The sequence below is a fragment of the Vigna umbellata genome, chromosome 1 (genome assembly GCF_029865625.1).
Source record: "Vigna umbellata cultivar VRB3 chromosome 1, Vumbellata_1.0, whole genome shotgun sequence".
Classification (NCBI taxonomy): domain Eukaryota; kingdom Viridiplantae; phylum Streptophyta; class Magnoliopsida; order Fabales; family Fabaceae; genus Vigna; species Vigna umbellata.
Window position 1 is genome coordinate 98,633,918 of NC_142165.1, and position 17,981 is coordinate 98,651,898.

Sequence of the window (17,981 nt, forward strand, 5' to 3'; positions counted from 1 at the left end):
ATTATTTATGTAGTTTATATAAATAATTTCCCAGTATTATTTGTTGTATTTTATATTTTTTTATTATTATGACAGGTAGTAAATTATATATAATATATAAATAAAAAATATTTTCTTACACAATTATTTTACAAATAACATTTTTTAAAACGTTAATTAAATTAAATTAAAATTTTAATATTATCACGTAGGAAAGAAAAATAAAAAGAGATCAAGGACGCGTTGAACACTTCAATTAGATTTTTAACAATCAGTACAATTTTGATAAAAAGAATCTGTTCAATAATTTAATATTTAAGTATTTCTCGAGTGGAATTATAAAACCAACCAGAATGTGGCAGTTGTCTCTTTCTTGCCCAATGTCAGTATGTCCACCATGTTCACCATATAGTACAAAAGCAATGTGTTTTGAATTTTTTATGAACACTTGAAGTAATATTTTTTTTTTTTATGTTTCAGATTTTATCATAATTTAAATTCAATTAGGCGAAATATATAATTATATCATTCACTTATCATAGTTTAACATATTGAACATTACTGTGATGCATGGAGTTGAGAAAGCTTCCTTCCTTGTGGCTGTGCCATCCAAAAGTCCAAAAGGCAAAAATTGATTTCCATTATTGTGATTCTGGTCTTCATGACCCACTCAGACTCCAATCATTGTTCTCTCCACAAAAACTCTTTTATCCTTTTCTCTATCAACAAATATTCACAAACCACCATCATTAATATCTAAACATTTTGAGTTGAAAAATGAAGAAACTGGCTTACCAAACAGAGATCACATAATATTTAATATAAATATTTTTGCACACGACCTTGTATATGCATAAAAAAGTGAATGAAAAAGATTAGTGATTGAAAGAAGAAAAGAAATGAATGAAGTCCAAGAATGAAGGGTGATGGGGGAACTACGTGTATGGGATCATGTGGTCACATGTTGCTATCATGTTTGTTAACCACAATGTGGATTCTTACTATGATTAGATAATGTCAATTATTTCAAGGCCACTTAATGGGGTTTTATTATTGGTATACTTGCAGCATGGTATCCAAATGAAGTAAGTGGAAATATTATAAAAATAAAAGATGCAAACAGTGAACAGAAAAACGAGATATCCATGGAGATTTTTTGTGTGTAAAAAGCATAACGAAGGTTAATAGAAACTAAAAGAGTGAAAGGTCAATGTTAGCCTTGTTTGGTTGGCCTAGTGACCACAGAAAATGATTGCAGTGTGGTGTGGGAGTGAGACATTTCAAAGAAATGGGCATTTTCCTAGAATAAGAAATTATATGGTTAGTTAGTACATTCCCTTTATGCATAAATGAAAGTAATAGTAAAAGGGATGTCATTGAACAAAGTTATAGGCATTGATCTTAGCCCATGCACCTCATCATGTCAATGGAAATATGGAGGCATGTAATTGGGTTTGAGGAAAAGTGAATGTGAAAGGGGTGAATTGGAAAATGGTGTTTTGATGGAAAAAAAGATGAAATAAGTCACAACCACACCTTGGGGAAATCCAATTGGGACTTCAATTCAAAGGGAAGTTGGAGTTTTGTTTGGGAAGGGAATGGTGCCTCATAAGTGGACTCTTTTGGTGTCATTATTCATTACAAAACTTCTAAACGCATATGTCACAAATTTCTTTTGGTAAACTTTCATATCCTTGCATTTCTTCTTAGTCCTCTAACATAACGCCAAATATTTCACTTCATTACACTAGGCCACTAAACTAATAGGGTCAACTCTTGGGAAATTGCTTCCATCCACATCATATAGATATCATTACTATCTCCTCCTCAAACTCTCCATGTGCCAAGGCTAATTTGGGACGTGCTCTCAGTGGGTCTTTTCAAAGTTTGCAAAAAAAAATTATATAATTTTTTGTATTTTAAAAACGTACAATTCTTTTACTTTTACAAAATATAGTAAATGTGAAATTGTAATTATGGGGGATAAAATTAGAATCACATTTACACTGGTGTTTCTTTTGATTAAAACTTTGATGGAAAAATTAAAAATGGAAGCAATAATAGTAATTGACTTTTAATTTAGCAAATATCAAAAGAGCGTACAACCATAGACGTTGTTTTCATTAGTGACAGATTTGTAAACAAATAAGAAAGTAGTTTTGGTGAGTGATTAGATTTTTGTGAAGAAGTACCAAAGCATTATCCAATATGTGGATACTATGATATTTAATTTCCGTGTGAAAATACGTTGATAATCTCCTCTTTTACCAAAAATTAAAAAAACGTTGATTAATTGGAACGCAATAAGAAAACACGCGTGAAAATATATAGAGTTGCTTACTGTATTGGCAATTTCCAAAAGCTTAACTTTTGATCTCTTTGACTTGGATTGGAAATTATTCGAATTTGATAGGATGGAGATGTGCCTCCTAACTTTTGTGTTTTCTCAACCTTTTTGTAAACTCTTGAGATTAAGATATATTCTTCTCTGATAGCGACCTTTTCTGTTCAATTTTATTCTCCATTACTCTCCCATTATGCTATGTATGCTTCCACTACCTTCTGCCATCAACATTACAATCCACACTTTCTAAATGGCCCTTTTGGAAGGGATATCCTTGTGAGATCAAACATAACATTGGGCTTAAAATCAAGCCCAAGAAATCAATACAATCCAACAACATTAAGCAATTCAGTTATATTTTTCTCATGGACTGAAAATTTGTGACTCTTATTTTTACAAGAAGCTGCTGGATCATCAGTGAAGATCGCACCCATAAGGTGATTTTCTTTTGTAGGTCACCTAGTGCTGTTTGTTCTTGATTCTTTGTTATTGATTTAATGCACTCCTTAATCGAGAATGTGGTTTATAATTTACAGGTAATGTCTACCAGATGCTTATTGTTGTTGTTGCTTCTCTGACATTTATGAGATTGAAAGTTATGAATGGTTTTGTTGCATTTTGGAATAGGAAAATGGACAGACTTATATTCGTAGTTTGTTTGTCATAAACTATACATATCAGGTCCACCAGTTGATACACTTAACTTTCTGAAAGAATATATTCAACAAATTGACAAGTTCAGCAGTTATTAGAACATAATGAAAATGGCTAATGTCATAGTTCAGCCAAGAGTGATTGATGAAAAGAACTCCACAGTGACTTTATGTCGTAAGGGAATATTCCTTTTCTTTTTTCCTGTAACCGAGGTCACTACTACCGGAAATATCAGTGACTGAAAATTTGAAGCTCTCGTGCCTTATAAAAGAATAATATAATTTGAAGTCACAAATAAATGGATATAAGTTTAACTTAATAATAAAAGTAGATGGAACGAGAACTAATAACTAATATTTATCAATGTAAACAAAATTAGGAAAAGGTCATTTCTACGCATTCAATAGCCCTGAAATAGTAAAGCTAATACCATGATTCTAGGAGAGAACAGTGGATACACATCTGAAAGAAATAACTCATTCTATTTTACAACAAAATTTGGAACACATCATAGCTGGGTTTCGTAATAGCATACATTGTATATGGCCATAACTAGCGATAAGTATCACTGTCTACAAGCTTAAGGCCCCAGCTCATATCCTCACAGTGCCTCACATATGGAACAAGCTCACCTGTGTCAGTTCCTCTCTTGGCCTGGCAATCATAGAAGGGAGGAGCATGGAAACATGGCTCCATTGACATGGCACGCCGACAGGGAGGATCTGGGGCTGTTCGATTCTCAGGTTTGTACAGAATCCATGGTTTTAAACCTCCAAGCCCCTGAGCCACATAGCCAAAAGTAGACCAAGAGCTAGTAACCAAAGCATCAGTTAAGCTTAAGAGATACATTTCTGCCCAAGCTTTTTGGTTGTGCATCTGCTTCTCTGTTTGTTGATATCCTTCATGGCTCGGCTGGTAAACACCAACCACTTCTCCTGTCACTGTAGGATATTCCCAATACATGTCTCTTACCTTTTCAAAATAACCAGGGCTTAAGGATGTCATCAACACCGCTTTTGACTTGGGACTTCCTGATGAATTGGTAGCATCCTGCTGATGGTTAACATCAGGCAAAAGTTTATGCTTCAAAGTACAAGCTAAGATCTGATCCAAAACATATTCAAATGGGCCAGGTTCTGTGTCAAACACTCTAATTTGTATCCCCACTCTTTCATCAACTTTTGCTAAATAAGCTTGATAGTATCTGGTAACAAGTCCCCACACACTGTTAGTGGGGTGGAACAGATACCTACCCAAGAAATGGAAAACTGTTTCCTTATTTGGGAAGAGATCATTCAGCTCCTGCTCAAATGATGGCATCAAGAATAGAGACGGGACAAAGTAATTATCCGTTTTCATCATTAACCAAGGCACTTCCTGGAGAAAATGTTGCTCTTCATCACAAAAGAAAAGCTTATCATGATCATCATAATCATGGACTATGTGAAGGTAGACAAAAGAAGGAACATTGGAATTTAGAACCGATTTATTTTTCAACATTTTCCCATGACATTGATCAGAATTCTGACTGAAATTATTAAACTGAGCGGTAAGAGGAAAATCAGCAGGGAGAAACCAGGAAGCATCTGGAAATGGCTCACAAAAAAGATCAACCATATCCACTCCAGGGTCAACCAGCAGAACACGGTTTGTGAGAAGAGCATAGAGAAATGCAGAAGCTAGGGTCAATATCCTATTCCCTAACCCACTAAATGCAATCCACACAACATATTTACAAGGTGAGGACTCTGTAAATTTACCAGACCTAAGTTGTTCCACTGTATTGTTATAGTATTCAGTGTAAGGTCCACACTGTTTGTGTTGAGCTTCATATTTTCTTAACCTAGAAATGAAGTAAGAAGAAGGCTTTCCTGACAGCCCTTTGATATGATATTCGGCTGATTGGTATCTGCTGAGACAGGAATTTTCATGAAATCCATCAACTAGAAGGCCACCGAGAAGTTTATCTCGAAGCAACTCAACAGAATCAGAGGTATCATTGTCCAAATCTACAAGTCATGAGAGGAAGAATAAATGAAATGTTACAGCTTTAGCAATGCGATGGGATAAAAAGGTGAAAGCAGTTAACCCTTTAGCAAGGAAATGAAAAAGTTACCTTGAGTGATTTGAAAGAGAGGGGTGAGTGACGAGGGTTCGCGAAGGACGGCATCTGAGGGAGGATCTCGAAGAACAATGGAGACAGAGAAAATAACAGAGCAGAGGACGAAAGCAGCGACGAAAAAAGCCATCAAACGCATGAGTGAGAAAGTGACGGCACATTTAGAGTCCAAATCGGAGTGTGAGAGTGAGAACTTCTTCATCACAAAAATTGATTGTAGAAGAGTGAATGAATGCAGTGAGTGCGAGTGAGTGGGTGTCGGAGCAGATAGTGTGATTTGGTTTAGACGCCGCAGAGCATGATGCGATCGACATTAATTTGTTTGGTTAGAAGAATAGTTTAATAACGTTGTACTTCTCTCCAAATTAGGATAATAATCTTACTGTATGAAATTATGTAAATGAACTGTCGGTGACACCCTTTTATTCCACCTTTCCGTTATCGTTACCGACTCTATTCATGGCAATTTTCATTTTAAAATTCAAACAAAAACATAAATATGATGTCACATGTTTTAATTTTTTTTCGGTCGTACATATATCGTGCGCACGTATTTTTGACATCTAGATCTTCGTTGTTCAAATAAAATAAACTATGCAATTTAAGATAAATTTGACTTTGAATATTAAGATTATAAAGTGTTTATTCTAAGTTTTAAATTTAAGAAAAGTATATTTTTAGTTTTTATAATTGAATGGTGTTGTTAGGGGTGGCAAAATTTGACCCGTTTTAAGTTTAGTATAATATTAGCTTGTAAAAACGGTATTAAAAACGGGTTGGGTGAAATTAATCTACAAATCGAAAATAGGTTAAACTTTAAAACTTCATCCAATTCACTCTGAAGTAATCGAATTGGCGGGCTTGCTTGTTATCTTTTTAATTATTGAAAATCTAATATTACATGGAGACTTAATTTTTTATTTATTTTTTAAATAAAAATAGATTGATGTTGGACTATTATTATGAAAAGTTATTGTTTATATTGTTTCATATTTTAGTCGAGCTGTATAAAATTTTAGCTGAATCATATTATACTTGGATCGAATTGTCAGACTGTGTTAATATGAAATGTCGTGATACGAATTAATCTTTTTTTAATGAAGGCGAGTTGTCCGACTAGCCTGATCAACCAATAAGACTAGTACGTTGGACTGACATACTTGACTAACCAACTTGATTCGGATTTCTGAATTGAAACTCTTGTCTTTTGTGCACTTTTTTTTGTGTCATATGTTTGTTAAAAATGATATTATTGTGGTATTTAGAAATAGAAAATATCAAAGATTGGTGGGTGGAGTTTTACTTTTAATTTCTTCTATTAGTTTAAGGATTGAAAATGTTTTCTTTAAAATTTAAACACTCAAATACTTTTTAAATTTAGAAAGAAAAAATAATAATTTAACATTTTCTAGTCCGCTTCTCTTCGTTTTTAATTATTTTATTTTGGGCTTTGTCTTGTTTTTTTGCTTTTTTCTCTTCTACGAACTCTCAATTATCTTTTTCTAAATAGACACACTCTTGAATTCCTTGAAATCGATAAATTTTGTGAAACATGTTTTATTTTATTCTGAGTGCAAGATGACAGCGACAAAAAGGATAGCTCTCAATAGACATTAACAATGGTGATTGGTGATTTTTGAACGGTGAAATGAATAAACTATTCATGTTTTTGTTGGTATAATAAAATCTCTATGGAGTTAGTGAGTGTTGATGATGATGATTAGAAGAACACAGGATGAAATTAATTTTGGATTCAGTTTCAGGTTTTAATGACTTTATTGTTGTCATATTTTTGATAGGGTTCTATGTTTAAAAGGTTTATTTTATTTAACCTCTAATTTTGACCGATTGTACCATGGGATTGAATGGATGAACCAAATTAAATATGACAATTACATAAAAGAATAAAAATAAGAAGTCCATATAAAAGGTTACTTGGCTTCTCAAAGCAGCTACACAAAATACTTCTTATTTGATTAGAGGTAGGGATGGCAACGGGTCGGGTCGGGCACGGATAGTGCCTACCCGCAACCCGACCCGACAAAAAAAAATCCACCCGCTACCCGCACGGATATCCGCTTAAAAAATATCCGCGGGTATTTTAAAACCCGCGGATATCCACGGATACCCGCAAATATTAAAAAAATATATATTTTAATAAATTAATAAAATAAAATTTAAATAAAATTATAAAAAATATATAAAATATAATATAAATTAAATTAAATATAAATTTTAATTAAATTTAATATTGTAAAATATAAATTAATGTTAATTTTAATTAAATTTAACTTAATAAAATATAAATTAAATTTTTATTTTTATTTTTTGCGGGTAGCGGGTATCCGCGGGTACGGATAGTATAATATCCGCACCCGACCCGATTATAAGCGGGTATTAAAATATCCGCTACCCGCGGGTTGCGGGTAGTAAATATCCGCGGGTATCAACTATCCGTCGCGGATTTTATCCGCGGATATCCGCGGGCGCGGATTTTTTTGCCATCCCTAATTAGAGGTGTAAAGGTAGATCTTGGTCTAGGAATCACTTAGTACTGTATTAAAATTTGATAAATTGGATTCGTATTTTTAATTTGTTTTGACTAATGTCTCCTGATTAGTTAAATTAGGGGACTAAATAAGAAATAAGACAAGTTAGTCGGTCAATTATTGTATTTTTTTAAAATAAAAATAAAAATAAAAATAATTTAAAATATTAATTTTTTATATTATAATGTGAAAATGTAAATATACAATAATATTTTAAATTAAATTGTTAAAATTTATAAATTAACTTTTTGATTATTAATTATAGTTGACTAACAAAATATAAAAGTAATAATTTTTTTAATTTATTTCTTAATGGCATTATTTAATCAATTAATACTTTAAAAAATATTTATATGATCATATATATATAAGATTTAAAATAATAATATTTTAAAAGAAATGTTGACCAGCCAAATTTCTTAACACACTTTACTTCGAGTCAAAACGAATCAAACTAATCTGTTTTATCAGTCCTATATTTACATAATCGGTAGGAATCTTTATATATTATTTATTTGTTTTTGTTTTTTGTTTTGTCTTTGTCATCATTTTATTTTGTTTGCCATAATAGATGATTACACCAACATTGTGTTTGTTTGGTTGAGATTGCACTTTTTCTCTCAAGCCTTTGATGGTGATGAACATCCCTCTAGCCTAATTACACTTATACAATTGGTCCTTTGTTAATAATAAGTTATTGACTCTGCTTTAATATTTTATAAATTGTTTGAGGAAAAATTCAACAAAATCCAAGCTCATTACTACAAGCCTAGTTCTTAGGAAGGATTTTTTTATATCAGACTCAAAAGCCCTTATTCTTAGGTTGGTAAAATAAAACAGAAGATATAGTGGAGGCAATTTTATTTGACATGCTAACTCTTCCGAAACTAGAAATTTTAGTCATAGACCTCAAAGTTTACCTTAATATTGTCCTTTCTCTGGTATGGTTAATTGCTTCATTATCATAATATAATTACTGCTGTGTTTTTATATATTTTGTAGACAATTAAATGATCCTAACTTGGAAGGAGATGATTTGTCAGGAGCTTCAAATGCAATAAGTTTAATATATATTATTAGTCATAAAGTGTTGCACTAGATTTTATGAGGACTACAAAATTTTCGTGTTTTTTTTATAAAAAAAAAAAAAAAAAAAAACTTCCACCACTAAAAGAGGAAAAGGAACTCATCCTTGTGAAATTCAACAAAGCTATGGACTCTCAACATTTAAAATATAATGATTGTGTTGAAACTAATGCTAACAATATATTTGGATGTCATCTAGTCTACTTTAACGACCATGACTTGGTTTAGTTGTGTGAAGGTATAGACTAATATTTTTATAAAACATTATTTCTTCTTCATATTGTCAAGGTAACAATTTGATTTTTCTTCCCAAGTTTATTGTTTTCTTTTTCTCATACCAAACATCATCCCATAATTTAATTTATACATATATTTTTCATGTAACTTCATCCATTTTTATATTGCTTGATTATTATTTACAATAAATGCAAAACACAATGATTGCTCTAACAAAACATCATTTAGGCTTTTCAAATCACTCCTCACCCACTACTCTTCAATTTGTAAGTCCTATCTTCATTAGCTATGAGGGAGGTGTTAGCTCTACTACAAAATTAATTAGAACTTTGGCCTTTTACTATATCTTTGACATCAACTAAGACTATATTCCAACAACTTAATAGTTCATTTAATCAGTTTTTCTTCTAAATCATTTTTTTGTAACACTTGCTTTATTGGTAAATCAACTTTTAAAAATAATACCTCAAATTTCAAGCTATAATAAGTAGAGCCAAAATATCTCACTCATTATGTGATACTAAACATTCGATATCACATTCTTAAAAAAAATGTCTTACCGTCATTCATGAATGCATCCAAATATAATTATATCTTGAATATACATTCATGAAACTTAATAGCTCATAACATGATACACGAGTCACCATATCAATATTGGACAAAGGGTATCAATTACAAACATTATTTATATTTCCAAAATTAATACATATCATCCCTTTCCTATTAGATTTTTTACAATCATTATATTATAGAACCACCTTAGATATTGGACTTATCACACATGGCTAGTTTTCTCATTCTTTTGACCTCTTTAATTGTTGGTTTAACTTTTAGATCTACTACTACCTTGTGTCACATTATGTTTGGATTAATACCCAAGCATATCTTTGGTTGACTATGAAAACACATTGATATTTTCTTTTGACAGAATCACTATCGTTTATCTAACATTACTTGTAGGTTCAAACTTATCTACACATTGTTTTCTTTTTTAGGATCATGTCCTTTAACTCTTTTGTTGGTTGAGGTAAGTTTTTTTTTGTCACCACTCTTGAGTTTAAATCTAGAATATTTATATCTTAATTGTTTTATTGTACATAAGTGTTTGGTATCTTTCATAACTTTCTTGGGTTTAAATATAGGATATTTGTTAGATACTTTACTATTAAGTGAATGTTTGACAAAGTTTATTTTCCTTAAAATGATGATCTTCCTAATAGAATATTATTGAGAAAGGTGTATTTACAACTACATACCATATTGTACGAGTTTTGGCATGTTCATCCTCTCCAAAGGTCATTTTCAACTTTTTATGACTTTGCATCGCTACTTATTCTAGAAAATCATACCAACATGTCAATAAAAGGCTCCAATTCATCTCATGAATTCCTAAGTTCAACAAATGTGTCCCAAAACAACATATTTTTTTATAGCTTTCTCAATAAATGCTAAATGTTTTAGTAAATAGTTTAAGAGAACCTCAAGTTAGAACATTCATAATTAGTGTTGTTTTCTTATTGGAACTGAAACCCCCTCTTTATATTGGTTATTTATTTTAAGGTTGTGATTAGGTTTTTATTATTAGTCTTTTATAATTAATTATTTTCTTAATTATTATGTCTATTTGATAATACTTAAAATTAATCACACTTAAATTATCCTAATAATGGTACAAATTAATATTTTGTTAGGTAATGGATTTACACATCACCTGTGTAAGGTCTTACCGTCTCAATTTTTGTTATGGTTTCAATATAGAAATTATTAATGTGGTTGAAAAAAAAAGTCTATATATAACCTCCAAGTTTAAGCATAAGTGACAAGACAAAATAGAGTAGTACATAAACTCTAATCTTAAATGTAAGTGATGAGATTACAAGTAGTAAAAAAAAAATTATACATAAATGTACTATCTAACACTTATTTGAAATAGTTGTTGTTATAAGACAAATATAATTTAAATGAATTTATTTATCTAATAATAAAAGTTGATGTTTAGTTTTACCTTGTGCTTTAAAAGAGAATTTCACAATTTGTAAGACATTCAAGTGCATTAAATTTGAATTTGTATCATTTCAAATTGTTTCAATTCTAAAGACAATTCAAATTTATTGAATTTATATTTATTTTTAGATAAACTATTTCAATCATTATTAAAAAAAAAATATTTAAATATTCAACATCTATTATTAATTCAAGAATATTAATATTAATTATCCTATTATTCAATTTATATTCGTGACATTTTTCTGTTTAGATTTTGTTTTTTTTTTCAAATGACATTTATAAAATTATTTGTTTATTGATATGAGTTAAGATATTTTTTTTAATATTGTACTTACAGAATCGAATATATCCTACAAAGTCTTTTTTTACTTCATGAACTCCTACTATTCGATATTCATCCTCCAAACCTCATTTGTTTTCTACCGAATGGTAAGGTACATGTAGAAGATTTTTTTAGTCTTTAGATCAGATATTCAAGTCAAAGTTTGATTAATGTAAAAGTGAAGTTAAATATGATTAAAAGAATATGTATAAAGGTATTCTACTTACCATGGGTCATAACCCAAATGGGCCTCAATTATGGGTCTATTGACCCATAGCCCAATGGCATATGGTGACCTACAACCATTTCTTGGTTAAGTTACCTAATGTGTGAATGTCTTCAACAAATAGGGATAGATACTGATAGACAACACCCAACTCCAATAAGGAGCGTGCTTATTAGAGGATGGTAGATAACCTTCAGTTTCGAAAATATAATTTATGTAATCATTGAACTTACTCCTTGAGGAGTACAATCATCGTATCTAGTAGATAACTCATCATTTACAAAGTATTTATTGATCATTGTATGAGTTTTATTACCCATTAGACACTCGGTAACATGTACCTAATGATATTTTATTGATACTTGGTTAATTAATAATTTTAAAATTATAAATATAACTTAAGAGTCTTTAACTATATAGTATAAATATCAACCACAATTATATATACAAACTAACATTCATTAAATCATGTTTAATATCATTGATTAAAAGTCTTTTTTGGATGACATTTTAATTAAATAAATTGAAATTTTCTCACAAAATTTGACTAAGAAAATTTAGTTAATGATTGCCGAAAGTTTTCTCTATTAACATTAAAAAAAATCTAGCAAAATACTAGGAAATAATAGCTTATAAAATAAAGTAATAATTACAAAAATAATTGTGGTAAAAGAACTAAAAAAATATATTTAATACATGTGAAAAAAATATAAGTGTAAGAATATGTTATAAAAAATTATACCAGATGAAGCAAGAGACGAAAATAAAGGAGTATTCAAAGGTTTAGATTATATGCATCATCAAGTTATAAATTGAACTTTTACAAAATAAGAGAAAATAAGTAACTTACATAAATAAGATGGTTGATGTAAGAAGTATTTAATAATTGAAGGCAAATATTGCTTGTGGTATGGTTTTGTGAGAGGTGGTGAAGAGAAGAGGAGCGCCAACCAACCGTTTCAGATAAGCACATCTCCACCAAACCAAACGGCACGTGTCATTCATGTGATTTTCCATTTTTCATATTACAAATTCAATCAATTCACATCACAACCCACAAGCAAACTTGAATTTAGTTGAAGAAGGAAATGGCTGCAACTTCTTCCTTGTGTTCATCCACCCTCCAATCCCAAATTAATGGTCTCCACCTTCACAAAGCCACTCTTTTTCATCCTCCTTCCCTCACTTTCTCCAGGTATTCCTATTCTTACATCCACTGGGTTTCATACTTCCTACTTTGGTAGATTGGGAAGCGCACATCTTATTCCTAAAGGAGACACCCAGAGGATGGATTTCTCACGAATTTCACTCCTATGTTTTGGATTGACAATCAAATCAAATCCACTCACTGGGACCCCTGTATGTGATTGTGGGTGTTTGTGGAGATAACAGGTCAATACTGTTTGTTCAAATTAAAAGAAAAGAACGACCTTTGGGTAGCTTGCAGTCAGATAATTCAGAAGTTAAATGATTTACTTAATGTCATCATCACGCATTGTCTCCTTCCTGGTTTGAATTCATGCTATTTTCATCAGGGAGGATCTTGACAACTTGTTGTGTTGTTTTTGAACCTGGATGGTTCTGTTTATTTATACCCTTTGCTATCAGATTTGTTAATTTTTTTGAGGTTTGGGAATCTCGTCAATAGGCTAAAACTTGGTAGCTTCAGAGGTTCATTTTATTAGCCAGCATTTCGATGTATTTATCTGTGACCTTGTGTTCATATGAAGTTCTAAACAACTTTCTTGTGATCGGTACATATTTATGCAGATTGCAGTGCACGTATACTTTGTTAGATATGGTTTGTGCTTTGGGGTATTTGAAAGAATAATATAGCCTTCTTTAATGTCCTTTTTTAACTTCTCTACTTTTGTGAACTCAGGAGGAAACTTTCAACCATCGTGAAGGCTTCATCTCGTGTTGACAAGTTTTCAAAAAGCGATATCATTGTTTCTCCATCCATTCTTTCTGCCAACTTTTCAAAATTGGGAGAGCAGGTTTGGTAACATACTTTACATTCTGTTATCGGTATTTCAGTTTCCAATGTTTTGTTTTGCAACTACTCAAACTTAGAAAGGTCTTTAAAGTATTTACAATGTACTATATTTGATTATCATTTTATCAAGTTTTCTAATTGCTAGTGAACCCGTCCTTTTGTTTTCTAGGAACTAATAATGAATGTTGGAGTCGTGTGTTATCTTGTCTAGGTGAAAGCAGTGGAGTTGGCTGGTTGTGATTGGATTCATGTTGATGTAATGGATGGACGCTTTGTCCCAAATATTACAATTGGACCTCTTGTGGTTGATGCATTGCGCCCTGTGACGGATCTTCCTTTGGATGTGCACCTGGTATTCATCTATTCATGTATACACGCATGCAAGTTTAAACTGATACTGAATCTAAGTACATTTCTTACTTTTTTTTAAACACTTTAGATGATTGTGGAGCCTGAACAAAGGGTGCCAGATTTTATCAAGGCAGGAGCTGATATTGTCAGTGTTCATTGTGAACAATCTTCCACCATCCATTTGCACCGTACAGTTAATCAAGTATGATTTCCTCCTGAACTTTCTGATTCTTGAACAACGTTGTTCCAACTTAAAACTGATACCAAGGAGATAACTTTGATCAATTGTAAATAAAATAAAAATATTATTTTGATCAATTTGAGATTTTTGTTGTCAAGGACACGGTACTAGTGACATGATGCTGGGATAAATGTTTGAGATTTAAGTGACAGTAAAGGGATGTCTTGGTTACTTATATTATTAAGGATATCTATAGAATATACTTCACTATGTGGATAGAACATTAGCAAGGCAGTCTGAGGACAGGATAAAGAAATGGCCACAGCAAATTCTCGTGGTATTTAAGGCATCAATTTGCCTGAACAAATTGTTATATTGAAACTGGTGTACTTTTTCGTTAAGGATTTGAGAACTGAGTGTTTATCCCTTTGAAGAAGCAGAAAGCCAAATCTTATATCAAGGAAATTCTTAAACCGGGATTGACCTTAGAATGAATTTAGTATTTTTAAAAAATTTTCAAAAAAGGTGAAATTCTTTTTGCTGTTACACGTTCTTTCAATATTTTCTGGTGCCAGTGATGCTAACTGGTTGGTTTGCTTAGGTTCCCATATCTCTTTTATCCTTTTCTTGGTTGGTTTGGGTTCATAATCACCTATTATTTAGGTCATGGTAAAATGCAGTAGAAGGCATTGGTCTCTTTATATAATTGGCCAGTGCTATATGAAGTTGCGTACTTCTTATTCCTAATGAGGAGTGGTTGGCCTCTTCATTCCAAGTGAGTGTCTAAATAAATAAATAGATTTTGGAAGCCTTATACCATATCAGAAGTTTTCCTTTGTCTGAATCTTTGTGAAATATGAGACCTTACTTTTGAGTATATCCATTTCAGAGTTCGTTTCTTTCTTTCAGAACCATAAATTGTTATATGGAGTAGTGTTAAAAGCCATCTGGGGAACTGGACAGTTGAAATTAATCCTTGGATACATGGGAATTTTCCCTCTCATGCTTTAATTTTTTCTGCTTAATATAGCTGACTTCATTGTCCTGATTTAGGTGAAAAGTCTGGGCGCTAAAGCTGGAGTTGTCTTAAACCCTGCAACTCCCTTAAGCACAATAGAATATGTCCTTGATGGTGAGCCATTTTTTCTCCCTTTATTGTCTCCTTTCTTTTCATTATACAATGATACCAGTAGTCGTTCCATTTAATATTTCTGACTCAGGTTCCCAGTATTCTTAATGTGGCTTTCTGAGCTTTAACCATGGACCAATACCAGCCTACTCTGCATTGAGTTTAGAATATAAATGTTAGCAAAGCTGTCAGTTAACTGGGAGTTCTGTTTCTTTGGTGCTTTATTTCTTTTAGTAGTAGAAGGGTGTAATCTGAGCTTTGTGAAACTGTTTGTGTTTTCACAATACTTGTACCAGAAAATTTTAATTTATAAACAGAAGACAAAGATTTAGTTAGCAGGTTTAATAGCAGTGTTAGACATATTAGTCCTATGCTTAAGGTTTTACAGTTTACTCTCAAATCTTAATTCACACATACTATTCTAGTTTTTTGGTGAATTACACTTGACTTTTTTGTTGTTATTTAGAGCATGTGTTTGTTTTCTTTGTTTTTTTTTTTTCATTTTTGGGTTCATAATGAAAGTCAACAAATTTGAAAGATCAAGAATAGTTTTTTTGCTCAATTATTAACTAGTTTAAACTTTCATTCTGCTAGTCACATTATAGTTCTATATCATGTTCTACACATTTTTGTAATTAGTTTCTTGTTTTAAAGCTTTAGTTCAAATAAATCAACAAAATTAGAGGAGTAAATTTTTTTTTTCTTGATTTACCTTAACTACTCACGAGAAACGTATGGGCATATTTTACCTCCTTAAGGAGGTAAAAGGGAGTGAAACAACTCCTTTCACAACATATTGAGATCTATTGAATTACATGCATAAAAAATGTTTTAGTAGTTAAAAATCAAAAGCTCTTAATCTTGTTTTGGTGTTGGCAGTGGTTGATTTAGTCTTAATCATGTCTGTAAACCCTGGCTTTGGTGGCCAGAGTTTTATTGAGAGTCAAGTAAAGAAAATTTCTGATTTGAGAAGACTTTGCGCAGAGAAGGTATGGTGTTGTATCTGCTTTACTGTGTATTATTTTTTGTTTCCCCCCTAGTTCTATGTCATACATAATTATATCTGTGTTCTCTCTCTTTCTTTTCAGGGAGTGAATCCATGGATTGAAGTAGATGGTGGAGTTGGACCAGCAAATGCTTACAAGGTGCCGTACACATAATCATATTGTCTTCCATCCGTTTATAATTTAGAATTATCTTGTGACAAGTCTTCTTCTACGTGGTGAACACAATTTGATTGTGCTCAATGAACTAACTCATCATAAAATATATTGGGAAACAGATGATGTGTCATGTGTATCTAATCAATCTGTTCAGGCAGGTCAAGTTTATATGTGTACTTTTTTTGGTAAATGCACTTCAACTTTATAACCTCTGTATTTTGGCTAAGTGCTCCATCTGTTGACGGCACAAAGATTTGGAAAGAAATAATGACGAGCAAATTCATTCTTGTTTGTTCATAGGATTAGAATGCTTTCAACAAGGCATAGTAATAAGAGTGATCCGTTTGCGTTGTAAGATCCAATTTTAAGTATAATCTCTTTTGGCAGGTGATTGAGGCTGGAGCCAATGCACTGGTTGCTGGTTCTGCTGTATTTGGAGCTAAAGATTATGCTGAAGGTACCCAAAATAATATTTTATTTGAATGGAGATATACTGCAACGAGTGTAAATTCATTATGATTTTGATTATTTTCCTGGCTTCAACTCCCTTGTAGCTATAAGAGGAATCAAAACCAGCAAAAGACCTGAAGCAGTTGCTGTGTGAATGTGTGCAATATTCTACCCTCCAATGTAAGCTGCATTTTCGCAACATAGAGGTCTCTCCATTAAAGTTTGACATCAATTTTCTGATTGGATGGTTGAATACAAACATAATTGGCTGCCAATATGAGAAATAATCAAGTAAAATAATTGCAGACATTGCTTACGACTATGAGCCAACTTCCATGTGAAAAATATTGTATAATAATGTTATACTTTTGACTCAATTATCACATGTATCTGACTGATAATTATGCAATACTGCTTCAAATGCTCATATGGAAACACAAAATGATCTCATTTTAATTGTCATTCTCACTGCTGGTTTTGCTCTGTTTGAACCTGGCAGACAATATTAATGAGTTGGCGGCCTATAGGGCACCATTATGTTGCCTGGCTTGCTGTCACCACTGCCAATTGCTTTTCTCTGGAATTAACTATAAGAAATCAGTCAAGTAAGGCTGCTGGTGGGATGCATAGTTTGTGTATAATCTTATAGCGACAAGTTTAATCCAAGATAAAGCCCTATTCAATGTAGTCTATATCAGCTTGTAACCTGTCAGTTATATTCCCCATATTGTAAAGCAGTTGTGCGTTCTTTGAATATAAGTATTGAGAAAAAAGCCCAAATAAATTATGTTTATTTCTGCATTCCATTTTGTTTTGTTCTAACAATGTCAACAGGACATTCCTTGTCAGTTGCTGTTCTATTAGTCAAGATACAAAATGTGTCTATGTCTATACAATCATAGATAGGGGAAAGGACCTCTTGAAAAAGGAATAATTTGCCTACATGCAAGTTAATCGTATGTTATATTTACATACACTACTTTATAGTCTTTTTGGCAACCAAAAAACTGGCTTCACGTGCTCAAATATCAACTAACCTAATTGCCGGAGACAATTTACACATAGGTGCCTACAATTCTTGACCGATGGGCATGTTGCTTAATGGTGATTTAATTGGCCTGATGGCGACTTTGAAACCAACCACTTCATAAAGAACAATATCAAGAAAGTAGCACGACAAATTCA

At 31.9% G+C, this 17,981-nt stretch overlaps 2 protein-coding genes across 3 annotated transcripts; one reads left to right on the forward strand and one right to left on the reverse strand.

Annotated features, from left to right (window-relative positions):
• Nucleotides 1-3,309: 3,309 nt before the first annotated feature.
• Nucleotides 3,310-5,474, reverse strand: LOC124826927 (galactoside 2-alpha-L-fucosyltransferase-like). The gene is made up of 2 exons (XM_047299900.2): nucleotides 5,094-5,474; nucleotides 3,310-4,986 (listed from the first exon to the last, which is right to left on the reverse strand). The coding sequence occupies exons 1-2, from the start codon at nucleotides 5,296-5,298 to the stop codon at nucleotides 3,530-3,532; spliced, it is 1,662 nt and encodes a 553-aa protein (XP_047155856.1). The 5' UTR covers nucleotides 5,299-5,474; the 3' UTR covers nucleotides 3,310-3,529.
• A 7,086-nt stretch (nucleotides 5,475-12,560) lies between these two features.
• RPE (D-ribulose-5-phosphate-3-epimerase) lies at nucleotides 12,561-17,597 on the forward strand. 2 transcript variants are annotated; one of them, XM_047299867.2, is made up of 10 exons: nucleotides 12,561-12,721; nucleotides 13,409-13,523; nucleotides 13,734-13,874; nucleotides 13,962-14,075; nucleotides 15,108-15,186; nucleotides 16,063-16,172; nucleotides 16,272-16,328; nucleotides 16,734-16,803; nucleotides 16,901-16,976; nucleotides 17,296-17,597. In XM_047299867.2, the coding sequence occupies exons 1-9, from the start codon at nucleotides 12,615-12,617 to the stop codon at nucleotides 16,948-16,950; spliced, it is 843 nt and encodes a 280-aa protein (XP_047155823.1). In that variant the 5' UTR covers nucleotides 12,561-12,614; the 3' UTR covers nucleotides 16,951-16,976; nucleotides 17,296-17,597. The 2 variants fall into 2 exon arrangements, with proteins under 2 accessions (XP_047155823.1, XP_047155815.1); XM_047299859.2 differs by lacking the exon at nucleotides 17,296-17,597 and having other exon boundaries at nucleotides 16,901-17,252.
• The last annotated feature ends 384 nt before the right edge of the window (nucleotides 17,598-17,981 follow it).